The following is a 19,111-nucleotide window of genomic DNA, read 5'->3' as shown; positions in this document are numbered from 1 at the left end:
CTGACCGCTATACTTACCTACATGCCTCCAGCTTTCATCCAGACCACACCACACGATCCATTGTCTACAGCCAAGCTCTATGATACAACCGCATTTGCTCCAACCCCTCAGACAGAAACAAACACCTACAAGATCTCTATCAAGCATTCTTACAACTACAATACCCACCTGCTGAAGTGAAGAAACAGATTGACAGAGCCAGAAGAGTACCCAGAAGTTACCTACTACAGACAGGCCCAACAAAGAAAATAACAGAAAGCCACTAGCCATCACCTTCAGTCCCCAACTAAAACCTCTCCAGCGCATCATCAAGGATCTACAACGTGTCCTGAAGGACGACCCATCACTCTCACAAATCTTGGGAGACAGGCCAGTCCTTGCTTAGAGACAGCCCCCCAACCTGAAGCAAATACTCACCAGCAACCACACACCACACAACAAAACCACTAACCCAGGAACCTATCCTTGCAACAAAGCCCGTTGCCAACTGTGTTCACATATCTATTTAGGGGACACCATCATAGGGCCTAATCACATCAGCCCCGCTATCAGAGGCTCATTCACCTGCACATCTACCAATGTGATATATGCCATCATGTGCCAGCAATGCCCCTCTGCCATGTACATTGGCCAAACTGGACAGTCTCTACATAAAAGAATAAATGGACACAAATCAGACGTCGGGAATTATAACATTCAAAAACCAGTCGGAGAACACTTCAATCTCTCTGGTCACTCAATTACAGATCTAAAAGTGGCAATAAAAAAAAATAAATAAATAAAAATTCAATAAAAAAAAAAAACTTCAAAAACAGACTCCAACGAGAGACTGCTGAATTGGAATTAATTTGCAAACTGGACACCATTACATTAGGTTTGAATAAAGACTGGGAGTGGATGTGTCATTACACAAAGTAAAACTATTTCCCCATGTTTATTACCCCCCCCCTCCCTCCCCCCTGCCGATTGTTCCTCACACGTTCTTGTCAACTGCTGGAAATGGCCCACCTTGATTATCACTACAAAAGGCTTTTTTTTTTTTTTTCTCTCCTGCTGGTAATAGCTCACCTTACCTGATCACTCTCGTTACAGTGTGTATAAGTAACACCCATTGTTTCATGTTCTCTATGTATATAAAATCTCCCCACTGTATTTTCCACTGCATGCATCTGATGAAGTGAGCTGTAGCTGACGAAAACTTATGCTCAAATAAATTGGTTAGTCTCTAAGGTGCCACAAGTACTCCTTTTCTTTTTGCGAATACAGACTAACACAGCTGCTACTCTGAATCCTGTCGGGGGTCCAGTGCACTTCTGACTTATGGTTGTATATCCTTGTGTTACTTAATTTTCTCTCTTGGCTTTGTAGCTTGCACCATTAGCAGTTAGCAAAATCAGACATGCTAACATTTTAGAGGAAAATGGGATATGGGTATTTTTTCATAATTTGGTTGGATACATGACAATGTCAAACAAATACAACTACTTATAGAAGGTCCCTGATCAGGGTCAGGTGATGCATCAAACAGTTGTTGTATATGGATCAGTTGATATTCTGCATATTATTCTGTTTAATATATAAGTGTTCTTACAGAATTGTTGCTACTTGAGTTAACAGGAATGTAATGTCCATTAAGAACTATAGGAGACAAATCTGTAACAAAGTAATCTTATTTTAAAGCATGAGAACCAAACTTTGTCACTCAGTTTACTGTTTACTAATCAAGTAACTGCATTAATGGACTGCTTTTTCCCATAACCTCTGGAAACATTCAGTTTATCATTTTTTTTCCCCCTTTTTTAAATTACAAACAGGAAGAGTTAAGTTATCGCGCTTTTTTTTTTTTTTTTTTTTTTTTTTTAAATTCTGGCAGACTGACTGTTTAACTAGCATCCTCTTCCTTTGTCACTGCAGGCTGTACTTAACAGTAAATCTGTACATTAATCTCTGTACTCCTGGCCATTAGCTCGGAATCTCAGTAGTAAGTGGTAATGTGACCCAATGACTGAAAAATCAAATGTTACCTAAAAAGCTCTGTTGGCCATGGAGTGTTCAGACTAGAGTTCCCCAGTATGTGCATCTCACAGAAACTCAATTATCATGATAGGGTTATAGTGCTAGAAGAACTTGTAAAATATTACCAACAGACTGAATTGCATCAGGATTTCTAAGAGGAAATATTAGTGGTGGACTAGGAGACCTTTTGAAAAACCAAATGATTAGGTAAGCAAATACCTCTAAGTAGCAGATCACAAACAGTAAATTGAAGGATGTGTGTTTTGGTCTCATGTTGAAGATTTTTGAGTGAAGAATTCAAGTGGGGAGAGGAGGAAGGAGTAAGACAGTAGGAAGACAAGTTTTATAGTAACAACCAAGTGAGCACTGAAAGAGCAGATTTGCTGTTAGAAACACTCTGTAGCAATACCTGAGGAATAGAATGTCATGCATAAGCATGACCTAGTCATGCTAGTGTAAGAGACTTAAGAAATTAAACTAATTATACAAAGAACATAGATAAACACTAAGTCAAATATAAAGAAAATATTTGATCCTCTAATCTCTTGTCAATTTTAGTAATCTACGATGTTACTTGTAACAGAAAAATATTAAACTGTTTCAGGCGGATGAAATTTGAGTTGCGTATCTCTTTAGTCATAATACTTACCGTTCTGTCCCTTTCGGATGTCCTTCATCTATTTCATGACACCTCTGGTATAGCTTCCATTGTGTGTGGGGAGACAGGGGCAGTGGGGGAGGCTAGGAAGACTTTTCACCTCCCATCTGAGGACCTCAATTTTGTAAATCATTCCTCTTGGCAGTCCAGCAGAGCTTCCAGGAAAGATGCATTTGTTTTTACAAATAACTTTTTTTTTTTTTTTTAATTTCTCTTTAAAACATCTAGCTGCTACTATAATGGTCACTGTAGGAAACAAGTGAAATAAACTCATCAATCCTATGTCAGGGATTTATTTAATCTTGCAGGAATTCAGTGATTGTTTAAATTTGGTGGTGTTGACAGAGGAAACATGGTGAAAAATGGGCTTTAGTTTTCTGGTTAGTCAAGAGGATGTTGCTATGTGCTAGTGCAAATGGATACACAAATTTCCTGGACTTGTGTAATGAGACTTGTGTTTAAACAGCTATACGAAGCATAATTTATTAAAACCCCAACCAAAATGTGGGGGAAGGGACTTATTCTTAAAATAATGCAGCTGATCAGCTGACTGCCAACTTCATTCTATTCTGTGTTCTGTTGATGTGTGTACACAACTCCTTTTTAACAGTAATAGGAGAATACAGTGCTTAGTGTGAACGTTTCTGCTTAGCAGTGGGCAAACAGGTACATATAACTGAGATGACTCTAACTACAGACAACTTTGTTAGTTCACATTTGTTTAAATGTCTCAGTTGATTTTGTGTGGATTAACAAATCGCTTGTGCTGACACAGGCAATGACTCAGTGGTGACAAGGGACTAACCGAAAAGGTTTGCTAAAAGGCTTTTGTTTAAATATTTGGATACTGTGCGTACTCTGAACTCTCATTAGACTTTCTTGAAGATTTAAAGCGTTATATATCACGCTGATGTTAACATATTTAGTGGTGCTATTTCTTTCACTTTTAGTGTGAACAAAAGCAGCTTTGATTAATTTCCATATTCTTTGGAAACATGATATAAGCATATCCTATGTTTTGTAGATTAATGTGTTGAAATTAAACTTCCATAAATCTGAATTTACTTTTGTTGAAGGCAGACAATAGTTTTGTTTAAAATTAATGTTCAATGTCCTTGAAATATTTCTAAACCTTTTGAGATAATAGCAGCCTTTTTAATTTTCTCTCTTTTTTAGTTAACTTTTATCTTTTTTCTTTCTTCAGTCTTCATGAAGAAATCATTGATTTCTTCAAGTACATGTCTCCCAGACCGGAAGAAGAAAGAATGCGAATGGAAGTGGTGAACAGAATAGAAAACGTTATTAAGGAGCTCTGGCCAAATGCAGATGTGAGTAGGACTTGGCATGCTCTAACAAAAAGCTTTGGCTCTGGGTCTTTGTAAACAGCTTTTGTTTGTTACACTATCACTTTTCCCCCTTATTACAAAAATAACTTTATGCTCAAATTGTGATATAAAAGATATTCACTATTTCTATGGCACCATAGCTGAGCTTAACACTTTAGACATATATATGAACAAAGGCCCTGGTCAGGGAAGCTAAATTAGACATACTACCAACAAAGGAAGGGTATGAAATCTAACCAGAATTATATTTGGGTGTGTGTTACTATGCATCTCATTAGTTCTTGCCTCACACTCTTAAGTAACATTTTAAAAAAAAAAATCAAGTTAAGGGATGAGTGTAGAAGAACATGACTGATGGGGGAGGCCTACCCGATTGCATTGAGGTGGCTTGTCCTGCTGGAAAAGAGAAGCTTATGTTCATACAGGTATAAGAGAATGTGTAGGAAGGAACACGTGACTTAGATCAGGGTTTCTCAGGACAGTTTTTTTTTTGGTGGCCTCAGAGTGTGGCCACCAACTCTTGCTCGTGGCCGCTCTCACACTTTTCCCTAAAATACTTATTAGCTTTAGGAAAAACAAATAAATATGCACATATACATGTTCAAAATCATTGTAATTTATTTATTGCTAACTTGTAAGTCTGTGGTTAAAAGTGATATTAACAAACATACAAATATCACTTTTCATAGCATATTTACTCAGACCCAACAAACCTGGGGACAGATTAAGCCCTGGATTCAGGGGTCGGGGGAGACAACAGGAGCCAGGGGTGATTGGGTTGCGGGAGACAGTTGGGAGCCAGAGCCTGATGCTCCGTAGCCAGAGCCCAAAGCCCTATGGCCGGGGGATGGAGCCCGAAACTGCATGGCCACAGCCTGGGGCCTGCCACTGTGCAGCCAGAGCCAAAAGCTGGAGCGCGAAGCCCCATGGCCAGAGCCTGCCACACCACCATCCCAAGGGTGAAGCCCAAAGCCTGAGTCCCACTGCCCCGGGAAGGTGGGTAACTCACCAGCTGCCTGCTTCTCCAGCGTTGTGTCCCAGCTGTCTCCAGAAGGGGAAGGGCCCGATCCCTACTTGCAGCCCTAGCAGCCAGCACCAAGGCAGTGCATCCAGGAGCAACAGTGGTGTAGATGATAGTGTAATGCTGTAGCTCATGACTAAAATTATTGTTGTTGTTCTCATCTTGTAAAGTCTTTGCATGTGCTTTCAAATTTAAATTGTTGACTCTGTTATTTAATTTTAAATAAAGCATTACTACAATAAATTAACTCCATAGAATGTAATTTAGAAATCCAATATCGTTTCACTTGCCCCAAGGATATTAGTTGGTAGGTGTTTTACTGAGGGAAGCTTGAGTGGTGTCTGGTCTCTGTCCATGGCTCTAGCCAGTGCTATTCACATTAACTTCACATGTAAGTTTGTTTCTTGGTTTGTTTTTAAAACCCTATAAGTCTCAGATGTGACAAATCTAGATACAGTGTAACTTGAATTTGAAATTAACTAAGATTAACTGTTCTTGTATACTTTGACACCAAAACATATAACCAGTAAGGTATAAACACTATGAACAAGCATGTGCTGAAACCATTTATGAGCACAAACAATAAAATAAAATGTGTTCCCATGAATGAAACTTTAAAACAAGACATGGCACATACATTGTATGCTTCCCCACATCAATAAAGAAAGGGATAAAAAGTTGATTGGGTAAAACTATGTATCTTAAATTGTAACTTTATTTATAGACTTCAGCAATTGTCATTTGCTCTCTTACTTGAGGGGGATGTGCTTAGAAGGAAACATTCCTAATAAGTGAGATTTGTTCTTGGCATCAACTGGGTTCCACCATGAGAGAGGCTTTAATTACACTGAAACTGAACAACATTTAGTGATTTTTAAGTGAAGGCATTTAAAATAAAATAAAATATAATTTGACAAAGTGAACATTAAATCTTGCTAGTATTGTATAAACAAAAGTTGTCATACAATGAAATTCAGAGGAAAGCTTGTCACATTATCCTTAACTGTACTTGGATATTACACAGTCCTCTGCGTTGGTCAGAGAACAGTTGACGTTGCATACCTTGTACGATTATGACAATACCATAGTTGGACACAAGATGGGAAGTAGTAAGCTTAAGTCTATTTAAATTGGCAAACATAAGATTCACTGTTTTAAATGTTGGGGTGGGAGGGGAGAAGAATATAAACTGGCTTGCAAAGGGTTCCTATTTTGCATTAATTGTGGGTGTTGTCAGGATTTGTTTTTGTTAGAATAAATACCTCTGGATACATTGCATGGTAAAGGTTCTCTCAGAAACATTAGCATTGTGTTAATGCAGTGGTTTTCAAACTTTTGTGCTGGTGACCCCTTTCACATAGCAAGCCTCTGAGTGTGACATCCCCCTCTCCTCCCAAATTAAAAACACTTTTTTTTAATATATTTAACACCATTATAAATGCTGGAGGCAAAGCAGGGTTTGGGGTGGAGGCTGACAGCTTGCGACCCCCCCCCCCCCCATGTAATAACGTTGCGACCCACTGAGGGGTCCCAACCCCCAGTTTGAGAACCCCTGTGTTAATGTTTGCAAAATCCAAGGCCGAAGGAAGAAGTCAGTAAGGCTTGGTCTGTGCTAGCAACTTATGTAAAACTGTTGCTCAGGGGTATGGAAAATCCTGTCATGCCAGCAGTGCTGTTATACCAACCTAACTCCCAGTGTAGTGATGCTTTTCTCTAGTATTAGTATTTTTAAAAATAGTTTCTTACACACTTAAGTATTTTAAAATGAGAGATTTGTAATGGAAAAGCTGATGGAGCGAGAACTCTGTCTCGAGCAGCACTTTAATTAGAAATAATATTTATTCTGATACTCTCTTCTATCGTGAATATTTTAGGCCTATTGCTGCATTGCTCTATTTCTAATCTTCTTTTAAAGTTAAAGATGTAAATACTTGACTTTGCCAAACTCCTCTGTTTTATGGTCATGTTAAATATTTCAAAAAGAAAAGGAGGACTTGTGGCACCTTCGAGACTAACGAATTTATTTGAGCATAAGCTTTCGTGAGCTACAGCTCACTTCATCGGATGCATTCAGTAATACCTAAAACTACCAGTGGAGGGTAGCAATAGTCAAACTTTACTAGTCACTCGATTAGATAATTGTTCAGAAATTTAAAAGGTGCATTCTAATGCCCTATTTCTCTGTTACAGGTGCAGATATTTGGAAGTTTTAAAACTGGTTTATATCTACCTACTAGGTTAGTACCTTTCCAGTAACTTCTTATACATTGTTCAGGCATGTTTTGAAATCTCTTCCTCTGCTGTTTACCTTTATCCCCCATTGTTATATGCTGCATTTGTTCCACCCCAGGAACATTATTCTATGCTGAGATAGAATAATGTTCCTGGGGTGGAATATGTACTTGTCATCCTACTGATTTCCTAACTACTGACTTATATCATGTATTTTGTATCAATATATATATTCAAAGCTGACTTGTATACAGGCATTTTTATAGAGTACCTGTTTCAGTGACGTTTAAGATATTGTCTTTTTTAAAAGACTGCCTCATACTTTAAAATGTCTGACGATCCCTGAAAACTGCTCAAGCCTAAAGGAAAATATTATACTTTTATTCAGCCCTCCAAATCAAATACATTGTAAAAATATAAAGAATGGTTGATGGATTATATGAAATAGGACACATCCACCTGTTTAGATCCTGCTTGCAATAATATAAAATATGACCCCTTTGATCGTATTATCAAGAATAGATTTAGTTTTGTAATTCAGCCTAATTACAAGATTAAATCAAAGTAAAATTTTAGATTTCTCCCACTTCGCTGTGATTTTTCCAGCATGTGATACCTTTTAAACCTGACATTTGAGGTCAAGTATTAAGGTATTTATCATATTAAAAGAGAAGCTGAATCCAGTTTCTAGAAGAAGAAATTAAAACATCAGCCTATTACCTAGTCAGTTTGGTTGACGTAAATGATTGTAGATGTCTTTGCCCATAAAGATAGGGGAATACAGCCTTTTTTCAGAATCCAGGCTTTTTTTTTTTTAAATGATGTATACAATGAGCCTAACAAAAGAGGAGGCTATTTTTTAGCTAACCAGTTAAACCAAAAGAACTCTTAAAGCTATCAACATCTACACTAACCAGATGCTGAAGATGAAGTGTGTCTATTTAGTCCCACTCAAGCTTCTGTCACTGAGAAATCTAAAGTAGCTAACTGCGGACTTAGTTAAATCCATTACTAATTTCCATCTAAAGAAAGTTCATCAGAAGATCGCATTAAGATCTTGTATGTAGGAATTTGAAATAATTTTGCCAATTAAAAATGTAAAATATAAGTAAGCTTCAAGCCCTAATGGTTACAAGATAAAGTCCTATCAGCAATTCAAAGACTGTAGTTTATACTTTAAAAACCTTTAAAAACATTTTTTTCCAGGGAACATTTCAGAATGAGTAATTAGTTGATTCCCAAACCTTGCTACAATATTCTTCTCTGTTCACAATTCTTGTTTCTCATCTCCTGTTAGGAGGAAAATGCTTAATAAAATTAGGAACTAAATTAAAGCAACTTCTTCATATAATTAATTGGCTTTGACTTATGAAGCAACAAGAAAGAAATCAAACTGAGTTGTTAAATTTCTGACAAGTAGGCCTCTCAGAAGCACAGGTCCCCCAAGAAAACATGTTGCCTGCTTAAATTTGGCTTTGTTCTTTCTTCAGACTATTTGGATTAATCAAAAATAGATTAGGTGCTGATAATGCAAGAAAAATATGCATCGTTATTCACTTGTCTAATAGACTTAATCCCCTTGCTGCTCCAGTCTTGATGTTTGGCATTTGTTCTGAGCCCTTCAGTGGTTCAGATTTTGATTACAATTTGTAAAGTTAGTTTTTATTCACTACCAAAACTCCATTGTAAGAATTTAATTGAAATCTTTCTCAACACTTGATGCAGTGGTCAGAGGCACTTCTGTCTTGCTTGCCTTTCTTCCCTGTTTATTGTTGTTGCTCTGGAGCTTGCCTACTTTGCTATTCAGAAGAATTCCAATGCTTGGAGTATTTGATTTAATAAAACAGAATTTAGGCTAGCATGGTATACTGTGCCTCTTCGATCTACTTTGTTATTAGTCTCTAACAAGCACACCATTTTCTTTTGTTTCTTTAATTTTTGTATTCATGTTTAGTTACACAGTTAGTCTAGATCTGAGGTTTTTCTGTTAAACACCCTTTGCTGGCCTTTTTTGATTCTATTGTTCTAAAATAGAATCCCTTGAATATCCAGTTACTTCAGTGCTGAGGACTAATTAGATAATTATTGTTCATCTGATGGGGGTCAAGTAGTGTTGTCTTGCAGGTAATATGTATTCTCAGGGCGTTAATATATATTCTCAGGGTGTTAATATATTGCTCTCTCTGGCCTGGTGCACATTACAAACATTTGCTGCTTCCAATCTGTATGAGCAATGAGTTTAGCACTCATTTAGCTGCAAGCGTAGATCAGAACAAAATAAGTATTTTTTTTCTGAGAAGGTTTTAACCATAGTTTTCTGAAAGGTGCTGAATGGTGCTTGTTCCTGGTCAGTTAAACAGTATATAGTTGGACTGGTGTTATACCTGTCTGTTGCTAACACTGATTGTGTGCAAATTCTAAAGTTCCTAATGTGGTTTCTGTAAATGTACAAAATTCTAAAATCTGCATGAAAATAACTTCTGAAATAAGGTAGATTTTCCCAGTATTTCTCTCCCCCTCCTGCCATAGTTTATTTGGCAAGCCAATTTATTGGGAAGAATAATCTGTCTAGGCCTAAATCCCTCCCTCTTTACCCAAATCAGGCTGGTCTAGTGATTGGAAAGCAGACCTTAAACTACAAACCAAAAAAGAAGTTTGGAAAAATATAAAGCTCAGCTTATTCAAAGCCTCCAAAAAAGTTTTCACTGTTTTTAAATTGTAATGACTCTCTTGGACCCTAATAAAATTACACTGTCATCTAGACATCTTTAAAATTTCGATTAGATGCACATCAAGGCTGTGATTACTGTTGGATGCTATCCTTACTGATTTCTGAAATCTGTTCTGTCTGAGGACACTGCTAGTTCATTCACATAAAGAAATAATTGTTTTTCCTTGAAACTTGTAGTGTAATACTGGATAGTTAACAATTAGTGCTATCAGTTTGATCCACTCCTTTTCATGCACACATCAGAGAAAAATAATCCCCTGCAAATCTCATCTACAGCCCAAACTGAGCTCCTATGGATCTCCTCTCTCTCCTGCAGCTAAAGATGCTCTGACTGTTTAATTCTAATCAGGACTTGCTATCTTCATATTCAAAGGAAAACTACTGAGACTTAGTTAAAACACCTTAAATAATTAAATACTTACTTAACCTTTTTCAAAACTCTGCTTCAGTATTTATTTAGTGAATAGGTGTGTAATCTCTCTTGGTGAAGGGTTCCATCTTTGATATTTCTCTGTTCGTTAGGGGCGGGGTGGGGAGGAAGCCAGTTTGATGCAGACGAGGCTGGAAAGCAGTTAAAATCCAGAGGTTTCAGGGCTGTTCTATATACTTAGAAATTACTCTTATTAATGTAGTCATTACATCAACTGTTTTCATACATTAGCAGCTCATAGTTCTTCTGAACACTATTTCCATTGTTTCTTAATGGAAAGGTGGATTCATTTGTCCCCCTTCACATTATCAAATTGTCACGATGGTAGCTTGCTGTCTGATTTTAGTACATTTACGTTGTGGTAACTGTGTTGGTCCCAGGCTATGAGAGACACAAGGTTGGGTGAGGTAATATCTTTTATTGGACCAACTTCTCTTGGTGAAAGAGTTCCATCTGAAACCTGAGGTCACCTGAAGAATAGCTCTGTGGAACTCAAAAGTTTGTTTCTTTCACCAACAGAAGTTAGTCCAGTAAAAGATATTACCGCCTTGTCTCCCTTAGTATATTTTAGACATGTAAAAAATAATTACTCTGATGTTGTATTTTAATTCTTATTTTCCTCCTGCTTAAGAAAATTTAGTGAGCTGTTTTACTTATTTTACTTTCCATTGGCGTTTTCCCAATCATACACTTTTAAACACCCCCCAAACCTAGCATCAGTAGGTATTTTAACTTACTATTTTTATGTTCTCTTGTAATTTCAGTGATATTGACTTAGTTGTGTTTGGAAAATGGGAGACTTTGCCTCTGTGGACCCTGGAAGAGGCTCTTAGAAAGCACAATGTAGCAGATGAAGATTCAGTAAAGGTTCTAGACAAAGCAACTGTAAGTCTTTTTGCCAATTTAATATCTTCAAGTATACTTCTACTTTGTAAAATAGTATCATTTTACTCAGATTTTGCTTTGTGATGTTCAGAATCAAATCTGCTTATTTAGTGACAATTTTATTACTCATAATGTGTCTTGTAATTTGTTTAATTTATGGACAGATTTGCTGTGATATTTGTGGGTTTGTCTAAACTGCACTGGAAACCTGTGGACCCAACCTTGTGGAGTTGATGTTTGAGCCTGGTCTTAAGCTTCCATGCTGCATTGTAAACCTGGGCTTACAGTTACTAGACTTGGGTCTCACAGCCATACTAATGCATCCATACTTCATTATACAGACCTTCTGACTCGGTCTGTGACTTGAGCTGCATCCACGCTGCAAAACGACAGAGCTTGGACCCCAAACCACCACAAAACTTGGGCTCTGACCCATCCCCTTAGCAGGGTCCTAGAACCTGGCTTCTGAGTGCTTGCTGGCCCAAGACAGACTGATTTCTATGTGGATGTAAAGGGGGCTTGGGCTCAAACCTGAGTGGGAGCCCAGAATTAGTGTGCAGTGTAAACCTACACTGTGTGTCTCTTTCCTCTTCTCATTAAGAATGTTTGCATGAAATCGGGGATCTTTAATTGTTGTGCACTTGTCTCCCTCTGGTGTTTGCTCTTCACAAGAAATTATACTGTTTTGACTTCACAACTATTCACTTTACAGCATTTTAAAATGTTTCAGAACAATGTTATGCATAACAGATTTTAAATTGAAAATAGTTTCAGTATGAGGTAAAAATCATTCCCAATTCAATTAAATGTATAAGAAGGGTTGAGATCTTAAATTCACAGTGCTCCTGCCATCTTTCTCTCCTCTTTCTCTCTCCCTTCCTTCCTTCCTTCCACAAATCTATAAAACAGTTCAAATTTGCTAGTGTAGGTATTTGCACATCATCTTTTAGTAAAGAAGCTAAATATATCTTGGAAATTTAGTAGATTACTTTTCCCTTTCAGATAGTTAAATATTAACTTTATCTCTTGCTCTTTTGTCAGGTACCTATTATTAAACTGACAGATTCCTTCACTGAAGTAAAAGTCGATATCAGCTTTAATGTACAGAATGGGGTTAAAGCAGCCCAACTCATCAGAGATTTTATCAAGGTTAGATAATGCTTTATACTAACACTATGGAGTTGTACATTGATAATTCACTTTATAATAAGATTGGGGTAAAGTAAAATGTAGAATCAAATATTCAAACACTCTACTTCTTTATCCTTTGTCATTCTGGAACCAAAATATTGCCACTCTTAAGGCTCAAAAAAAGTGAAGAACATGTTGCTGTCTAAACAATCTGGAATTAAATATTCATGGAAAGTACACAGAGAAATTCTAACTATATGTTTGCAAGAGAAGGTGCATTAGCATCAATATTAAATGTTGTGTCTCATTGAGAGTTCAGTTTCTTTATTGCTCATACAGCAGATAACCAGGCTCTATTAATCAAAGATAGATCAGCATAATATAGAGAAGCTTATACATTACCAATTGCAGCAGTTACATCTTCACTCTGTTCCAAATTATGAGCTTAACTGTGGTCATATTTGTTTCCCCTTGTTTACAACACATTGGACACACCTTTTCTTTTTCTAGGTTTGTACATATTTCAGATATTAGTAGACTGTAGAGTACAAGTAGCCTTAGACCATTGAGACATTTGCAGTAACTGTACCTAGCACACTGTTCATACTCGACAATTTTAACAGAGCACACATCTTGCTTCTGACGGATTCTGCATGTACAAAGAAAAAAGTTTACAACAATTTCACTGGTAGTGAATTTCCACAGTAAAGCTTAGCATGAGTACAAGACATTCTGGTAATACAGTTCATAATTATGTAGCTTAACCTAAAGAAAACGTATTCTGGCTAACTGTCTTTACTACTTCAGTCATTCTAGTTATTCATGCCTGCAATGATTAATACCAGAGGTTGGTGCAGAAAGCCAAAATAATTATCAGGCTTGTGTAGTAGTAGTAAATATGGCATTCATTATTTAATTGAAAAATGACATTTTAAGTCATGAAAATGATGAGAACAAATCTATTGCAGTTATTTTTGTTTTTTGACTTAGTCTACAGAGTCTAACTGTCTGGTAGGTTTAATAGGTTTGTGTATTAAAACCTTATGCAAAATCTTTGAACTTATTTCCTTTCCCCTGTCTCTTATTCAGACCTTTAGACATACATGGTAAGCCTCTTTTGGTAAAGCCAAAAAAATATATGCTAGCTTGCCCTGTCTGTTCTATGTAGATACACAGAGAGATACACTTCAGTCTCATTGAGTGTTGGCTCTTCCTTCTCTAATGGTAACTGCTTTATTATATTTTCTTTCTTTAATCAAAACTTGTTAACCATGGTCAACAGTTGAAGTGGATACTTTTACAGAGACTGACCTTAAGTATTTGTATGCAGTGTTGTAGCCATGCTGGTCCCAGGATATTAGCGAGACATGGTGGGTGAGGTAATATCTTTTATTGGACCTGCTTCTGTTGGTGAGAAAGACAAGCTTTCAAGCTTATTTCTGTGTAAGCGTGAAAGCTTATCTCGCTCGCTAACAGAAGTTGGTCCAATAATAGATATTACCTCACCCAACTAATCTTTTAAGTATTTGAATAGTTATAACCTCAGAGCAAAATTCATAGACGTTTCAACTCAGTAAAGCTTTTCGCATGAGTAAGGCAAGCAGGATTTAACTCTTAATGCTAAAAATTGATAGTATAGTTCTGCTGCAGTAACATCAGGTTGTGAGCCAAATTTTCAGACCTATGGGGTTTCAGTAGCTGATGAGAATGTTAACCTTACCTTTCGCTTGCTAAGGCTCCAATTTTACAAATGCTTATGCATGCGCTTAACTGTGAAGCATGTGAATAGCCCCATTGGCATCCACGAGACTATTCCAGTCACTGAAGTTGTGCATGTGTGTTACAAGATAGGGTCCTTGTCTTTAAACTCGGGGAAGAGCATAGAAATGTATTTAAACACCTGTTCCAAAACTGTTCATGATCTTCCATTGGAAGAATTATTCTTTGAGTACAGTATTTGTCCACATGGATCACACTCTTAAGGGTGCATGTGCCCCAGGAACACAAGATTGGATTCTTTTGGCCAGCTGTGTCAACTGGAGTTGTACCTGTCCCCTACACATCCTCATACTCTACCCCATCCAAGGGCCCAGCTGCCTCTCAGATCCTTCTTAATTCCTGTGGAAGAATGATGGATCTCAGCTGTGTCCACTTAGAACCCTGCAGCTCTCCTCTATTAGAGTTAGGATTAATGTGTGTTTAGTTTAGTACTATTTGGCCTATTGGCAAAAAATATTTAATAATAAGAAAATATGAGCATCCTCTGTACTGAGGCACTGACTTCATGGATGAAGCAAAATCTGGGCTTTAAGTCCTGCCCTTCCTGTGAGCTGGCTATGGCCAAATGAATGGGCATCCTAAATACCTCTTTTTGCCTTAGAGAAGTCCACGTTCCTGACAAGTGTTCCATCTATAGATCTTTCTTCAAATGAGAAGCCTGAGATGCTCACCTGAAATTATTTCTACCAGAGTGATCCATGAAGGGCACTTCTGACTCAGAACTGTGAGTCAGAATGTGGTTCTGCTGCTCATAAACATCATTTGACCTGTTCTCCAGGAAGTCAGGGTGACACCTCCAGTACCTGGGTCTCCACAGCTACCAGAAGAACTCCTGCCTTGTCTCTCAACAATCAGTATAGGCCTCGAAGAGTCAGTCAGTTTCTCCTGCTGACCATGGCAGAAAGGGGCATCGTTCTAAGGCCACACCACAGATCACCTTCCCTGGTACTGTCAAAGAGGAGACCAAAGCGTTGTCATACACCTCTACCCTGATATAACGCGATCCGTGGGAGCCAAAAACTCTTACCGCGTTATATGTGAAACCGCTTTATATCGGACTTTCTTTGGCCCCCCTGCTCCTTGTCCCTGACCGCCCCCTCCAGACATCGCCCCCAGGACCCCGACCCCTATCCACACCCCAGCCCCCGACAGGCACTCACTGGCAGTGGCAGGAAGCGGAGCAACATGGCCCCAGCCCCCCTCCACTCCGCCAGCTCCCAGCTGCGGCGCTCCACTTCCCTCCACTGGTGAATGTGGGGAGGTTGGGGAAAGGACACCCTTTGCACTCACCGGCGGCGGGAAGCGGAGCGCTGCGGCTGGGAGCTGTCAGAGTGGAGCGGGCTGGGGCTGGGCTGCTCCGCGTCTGCCGGTGAGTGCCGGGGGCGGGGGGAGGGGAATCTCTTCCCTCAAACCCCCTCCCCCGAGCGACATGGCTGGGGCCGAGGCGAGGGAAGCAGAGCGGGCTTCTCCCAGCCCCCCACTAATCACCCAGGCCGCTCTGGGCCTGCAGGGGCCCCAGAAGTGCCCCCCCCCCCCACAGCTCCTGCCTCCCAGATCCTGGGGTGGGGGGGAGGCCTGCTTTACCGCGTTGTATGTGTTATATCTGGTCGCGTTATATCGGGGAAGAGGTGTACTTGTCACTCTACCACTGCTCTTCCTTCAAAGCCTGATCCATACTGCAGATCAGCTTTACTGCCTGATGCATGCTCTTTTGCACACGACTCATCAGTGTCAATCTTCACAGTATCACTTTCCTCTGTGCGTGCAGTCTCGTTACAGTGTACATTTATAATGTCTAGAGACTTAGCTATTAGGGCCTAACTATAATTTTCTTTTCTCAACCTGACCCAGAAAACATCTATAAGGCCTATATCTGGGCTGTAAGTTGAAGATTATGGAACATCAGCCTCTTTTGGTACAGATAACCGTATCTCATGAAAGATCATCCCAGGCTTTTCAAAATCCTTCTCTTCAGAGTTTAACCCTTCTATTCATCTGCTTCCTCTTCATCGGGATATTTCAGGAGCCCTTTTCCCAGGGTTATGATTCTCTTCCCTGGATCAGTTCATGAGTGGGAGCCAGAGGAGGAGATTTCAGGACACTCTTCTATCCACTGTAAGAGACATGAGTCAAGAGGGGTTCAACTCCCTGAATCTCTCCACCTTGGCTTCACATGCTATACTACTATGGTGTGCAGATCTGGCCTTATTGGCCACCATAGAATTATCAAACTCTATTTTTGGGACTCCGATCATCAAGACCCCTTTCACCTAGAAATAAACTGTTTCATTTTGCTGGGCCTCCTAGAACAACACAAGTACTTCAGCAGGGTCAACTTCACAAGCTGGAGCAAGACATTCAGAGTAGTGGTGATCATCCAGAGGAATAGGCAAACCCTTCTGTACCTGTGGTGATTTCTTCATCCTTACTGGATGAAGCAGTTGATCTCTTTGTCCCATCCACTGTTGATGATTTTAAGGCCTACTGAAGTGAGTGGCAGACATCTTAGAGATCCCTTCAGAAGTTGTCCAAGAAAAGTCACAAACTGTTTGGTATCTTGCACTCTGTGGCTCCAGGCAGACTAGTGATGCCCATGAATGAGGGCATCCTTGAAATGGCCAAGGATCTGTGGCAGGCCTCAGCCACTTCTAAAAGACAGATGGTCTTTATCAAGTCCCTTCAAAGGGATTCAAGTATTTTTACACCCATCCTATTCCAGAATCTCTGGTAATAGCTGCAGAAAAACAAAATGTGGCTGTCCCAAGTTATTCAAGTGATGAAGATCCAAGAAACTGGATCTGGTTGGAAGAAAGATCTACTCTTCTTCGAGCCTCCAAGTTACAAAACAAATTACTATGCATTGTTAGCAAAGTGTGGTTAGTTCAATTGGGACAAATCTTCCAGTTCATGGACAGACTTCCACAGGATTCAGTATACGTGGACTTTAATTCATCTTCTGAGGGTCAACTGATTGCCAAGTCTGTATTACAGACAGCACTAGGTGTTTTTGACGCAGCAGCAAGGACAGTGGCTATTTCTGTCACCATGCACAGGTCGCTATGACTGCAATCATTTGGTACTGCATACCAAAAGAAGTTGAGACCTCACAATTGAGGACCTGCCATTGGAAGATCATGGCCTTTTTAACGTCAAGACAGAGGAAGCACTCCTCTCATTCAAAGACTTCAGAACAACACTTCAGTCCCTCCATCTCTAGATTCCAGCTCAGAGAAGGAGACAAGGTAGACATCAAACCTTACCTATGCAAACACCAGCCTCCTTGTACTATTACCAGGAACAATTCTCAGACTCTCCCAGGAAAAGACCTTGCTACTGACCTCCTCTACTATTACAAGCCACACAGTATCTAACCAGAAGCAGCAAGTTTGATACCATGGGCAAGAGTTTTGGACTGATCTATATGAGGTATACTTCTCTGTCCCCCATTTGGCAACCATCTTTCTTTATTTTTGGAGGATTGGAATGGAATCACTACAGACTGCTGGATCCTGGAACTCATCAACAAAAGCTATGGGTTCCAGTTTCAGTCCTTAACATCTTTTCATCCTCTAGCCCTGTCCCTCCTTGGGTACCCCTCTCATGAAATACTGCTGAAAGAAAAGGTGGACTACTTTCTACAGATCGGTGCAATGGAGAAGGTACTTCCTTATCCTGACAAAGGAAGGAGAATGATGCCTCATTCTAGACTTCAGGCGAATGACATATTCATCCGTTTGGTTCAGGATGATCATTCTAGCTTGTATAATACGTACCAGTGTTGAGGATGTAGACAGGGTGAGATTTGACCTGCAAGATGCCTACTTCCATGTGTCTAATCAGCCCACAGAAAGTACCTCTATTTCACAGGTGGAAATGGGCACTACAGGTACAGAATACTATTATTTGGACTTCCCACAGCACCAACAATTGTTACCAAATGCTTCTAGCTAGTGGCAGCCTATTTATGAAGACAGGGCCTCCACATTTATCCATACCTCGATAATTGGCTGATTTGGGCTAACTCCTCCACAATAGATCACCAGAGAGTACAAACAGTTCTCTACCTCTTCTCATTAGTCCTCAAGATCAATCAGTCTGTTCTCATGCCCACTCAAACAATGATATTCATAGGAGCAGTTTTTGACTCCAGGTCAGTGAGAGCTTATCTCCTGCTGGGGAGATTTTGCACCATAGTGTATTTCATTTCAAATGTATACAGTCAACTGAGAACCATAGAGAAGGACTCTTGGGTTGTTGGGCCACATGGCATCCTCACACTTGTGATACTGTATTACAGATTTTGCCCTCTGCCTCTTCAACGGTAGTTATAATCAACCTGGCACTTACAGCATGAACATGCAGTTTGTAGGTCCCTTAGAAGTCTTGTCCTCTCTACACTGGTGGAAAGACCTGCAAAAAGCCTACCAAGGCATCACATTCACGTTCCCATCTCCCACCAAAACTCAGTACAGATGGTTCTAAACAAGACTGGGGGCAGTCCTAGACAGTCTTCAGACACAAGGTTGGTGATCCCCAGCAGACTCTCATCTATACTTGGACTGGAATTTGATATATTTAGCATGCATATCTTTCCTGCCCCTTCTCCAGGGGGCTACCATTCAAGTCCTGATGGACTACAGTAACACAGTATGTCAACAGAAAAGGTAGAGTGACATCATCTGTTCTCTGACAAGAAGCGGTTTCATCTACAGGACTAGTGCATACAACACTAAATCAGTCTCATAGCTCTACACTACCAGCTACTCAGAGCAATCTGGCAGACTAACTCAACAGTAAGTGTTTTACAAGTCATGAGTAGACTTCCAAAGACTTGGTCCTCAATCAAATCTTCCTCAAATGAGGTTTCCAACCACAGACCTGT

At 39.5% G+C, this 19,111-nt stretch overlaps 1 protein-coding gene and 1 long non-coding RNA gene across 4 annotated transcripts in view; one reads left to right on the top strand and one right to left on the bottom strand.

Moving 5' to 3' along the window:
• The window catches only part of TENT4B (terminal nucleotidyltransferase 4B), a 51,241-nt gene that overhangs the window by 19,666 nt on the left and 12,464 nt on the right, over positions 1 to 19,111 (top strand). For all 3 annotated transcript variants that reach the window (XM_037877612.2, XM_007059655.4, XM_043526213.1), the window contains exons 2-5: positions 3,879 to 4,002; positions 7,232 to 7,278; positions 11,199 to 11,319; positions 12,361 to 12,468. In XM_037877612.2, the coding sequence (XP_037733540.1) occupies positions 3,879 to 4,002; positions 7,232 to 7,278; positions 11,199 to 11,319; positions 12,361 to 12,468 (400 nt within the window). The remainder of the gene's footprint in view (positions 1 to 3,878; positions 4,003 to 7,231; positions 7,279 to 11,198; positions 11,320 to 12,360; positions 12,469 to 19,111) is intronic.
• On the bottom strand, positions 10,508 to 13,049 carry LOC122462545. The gene is made up of 3 exons (XR_006285171.1): positions 13,040 to 13,049; positions 12,853 to 12,956; positions 10,508 to 10,565 (listed from the first exon to the last, which is right to left on the bottom strand). It is a non-coding gene; the product is annotated as an uncharacterized LOC122462545 (long non-coding RNA).

Source organism: Chelonia mydas, chromosome 12, assembly GCF_015237465.2.
Source record: "Chelonia mydas isolate rCheMyd1 chromosome 12, rCheMyd1.pri.v2, whole genome shotgun sequence".
Classification (NCBI taxonomy): Eukaryota; Metazoa; Chordata; order Testudines; family Cheloniidae; genus Chelonia; species Chelonia mydas.
The sequence above is the reverse complement of the archived record's forward strand: the minus strand, read 5'-3'. Positions and strand labels throughout refer to the sequence as shown.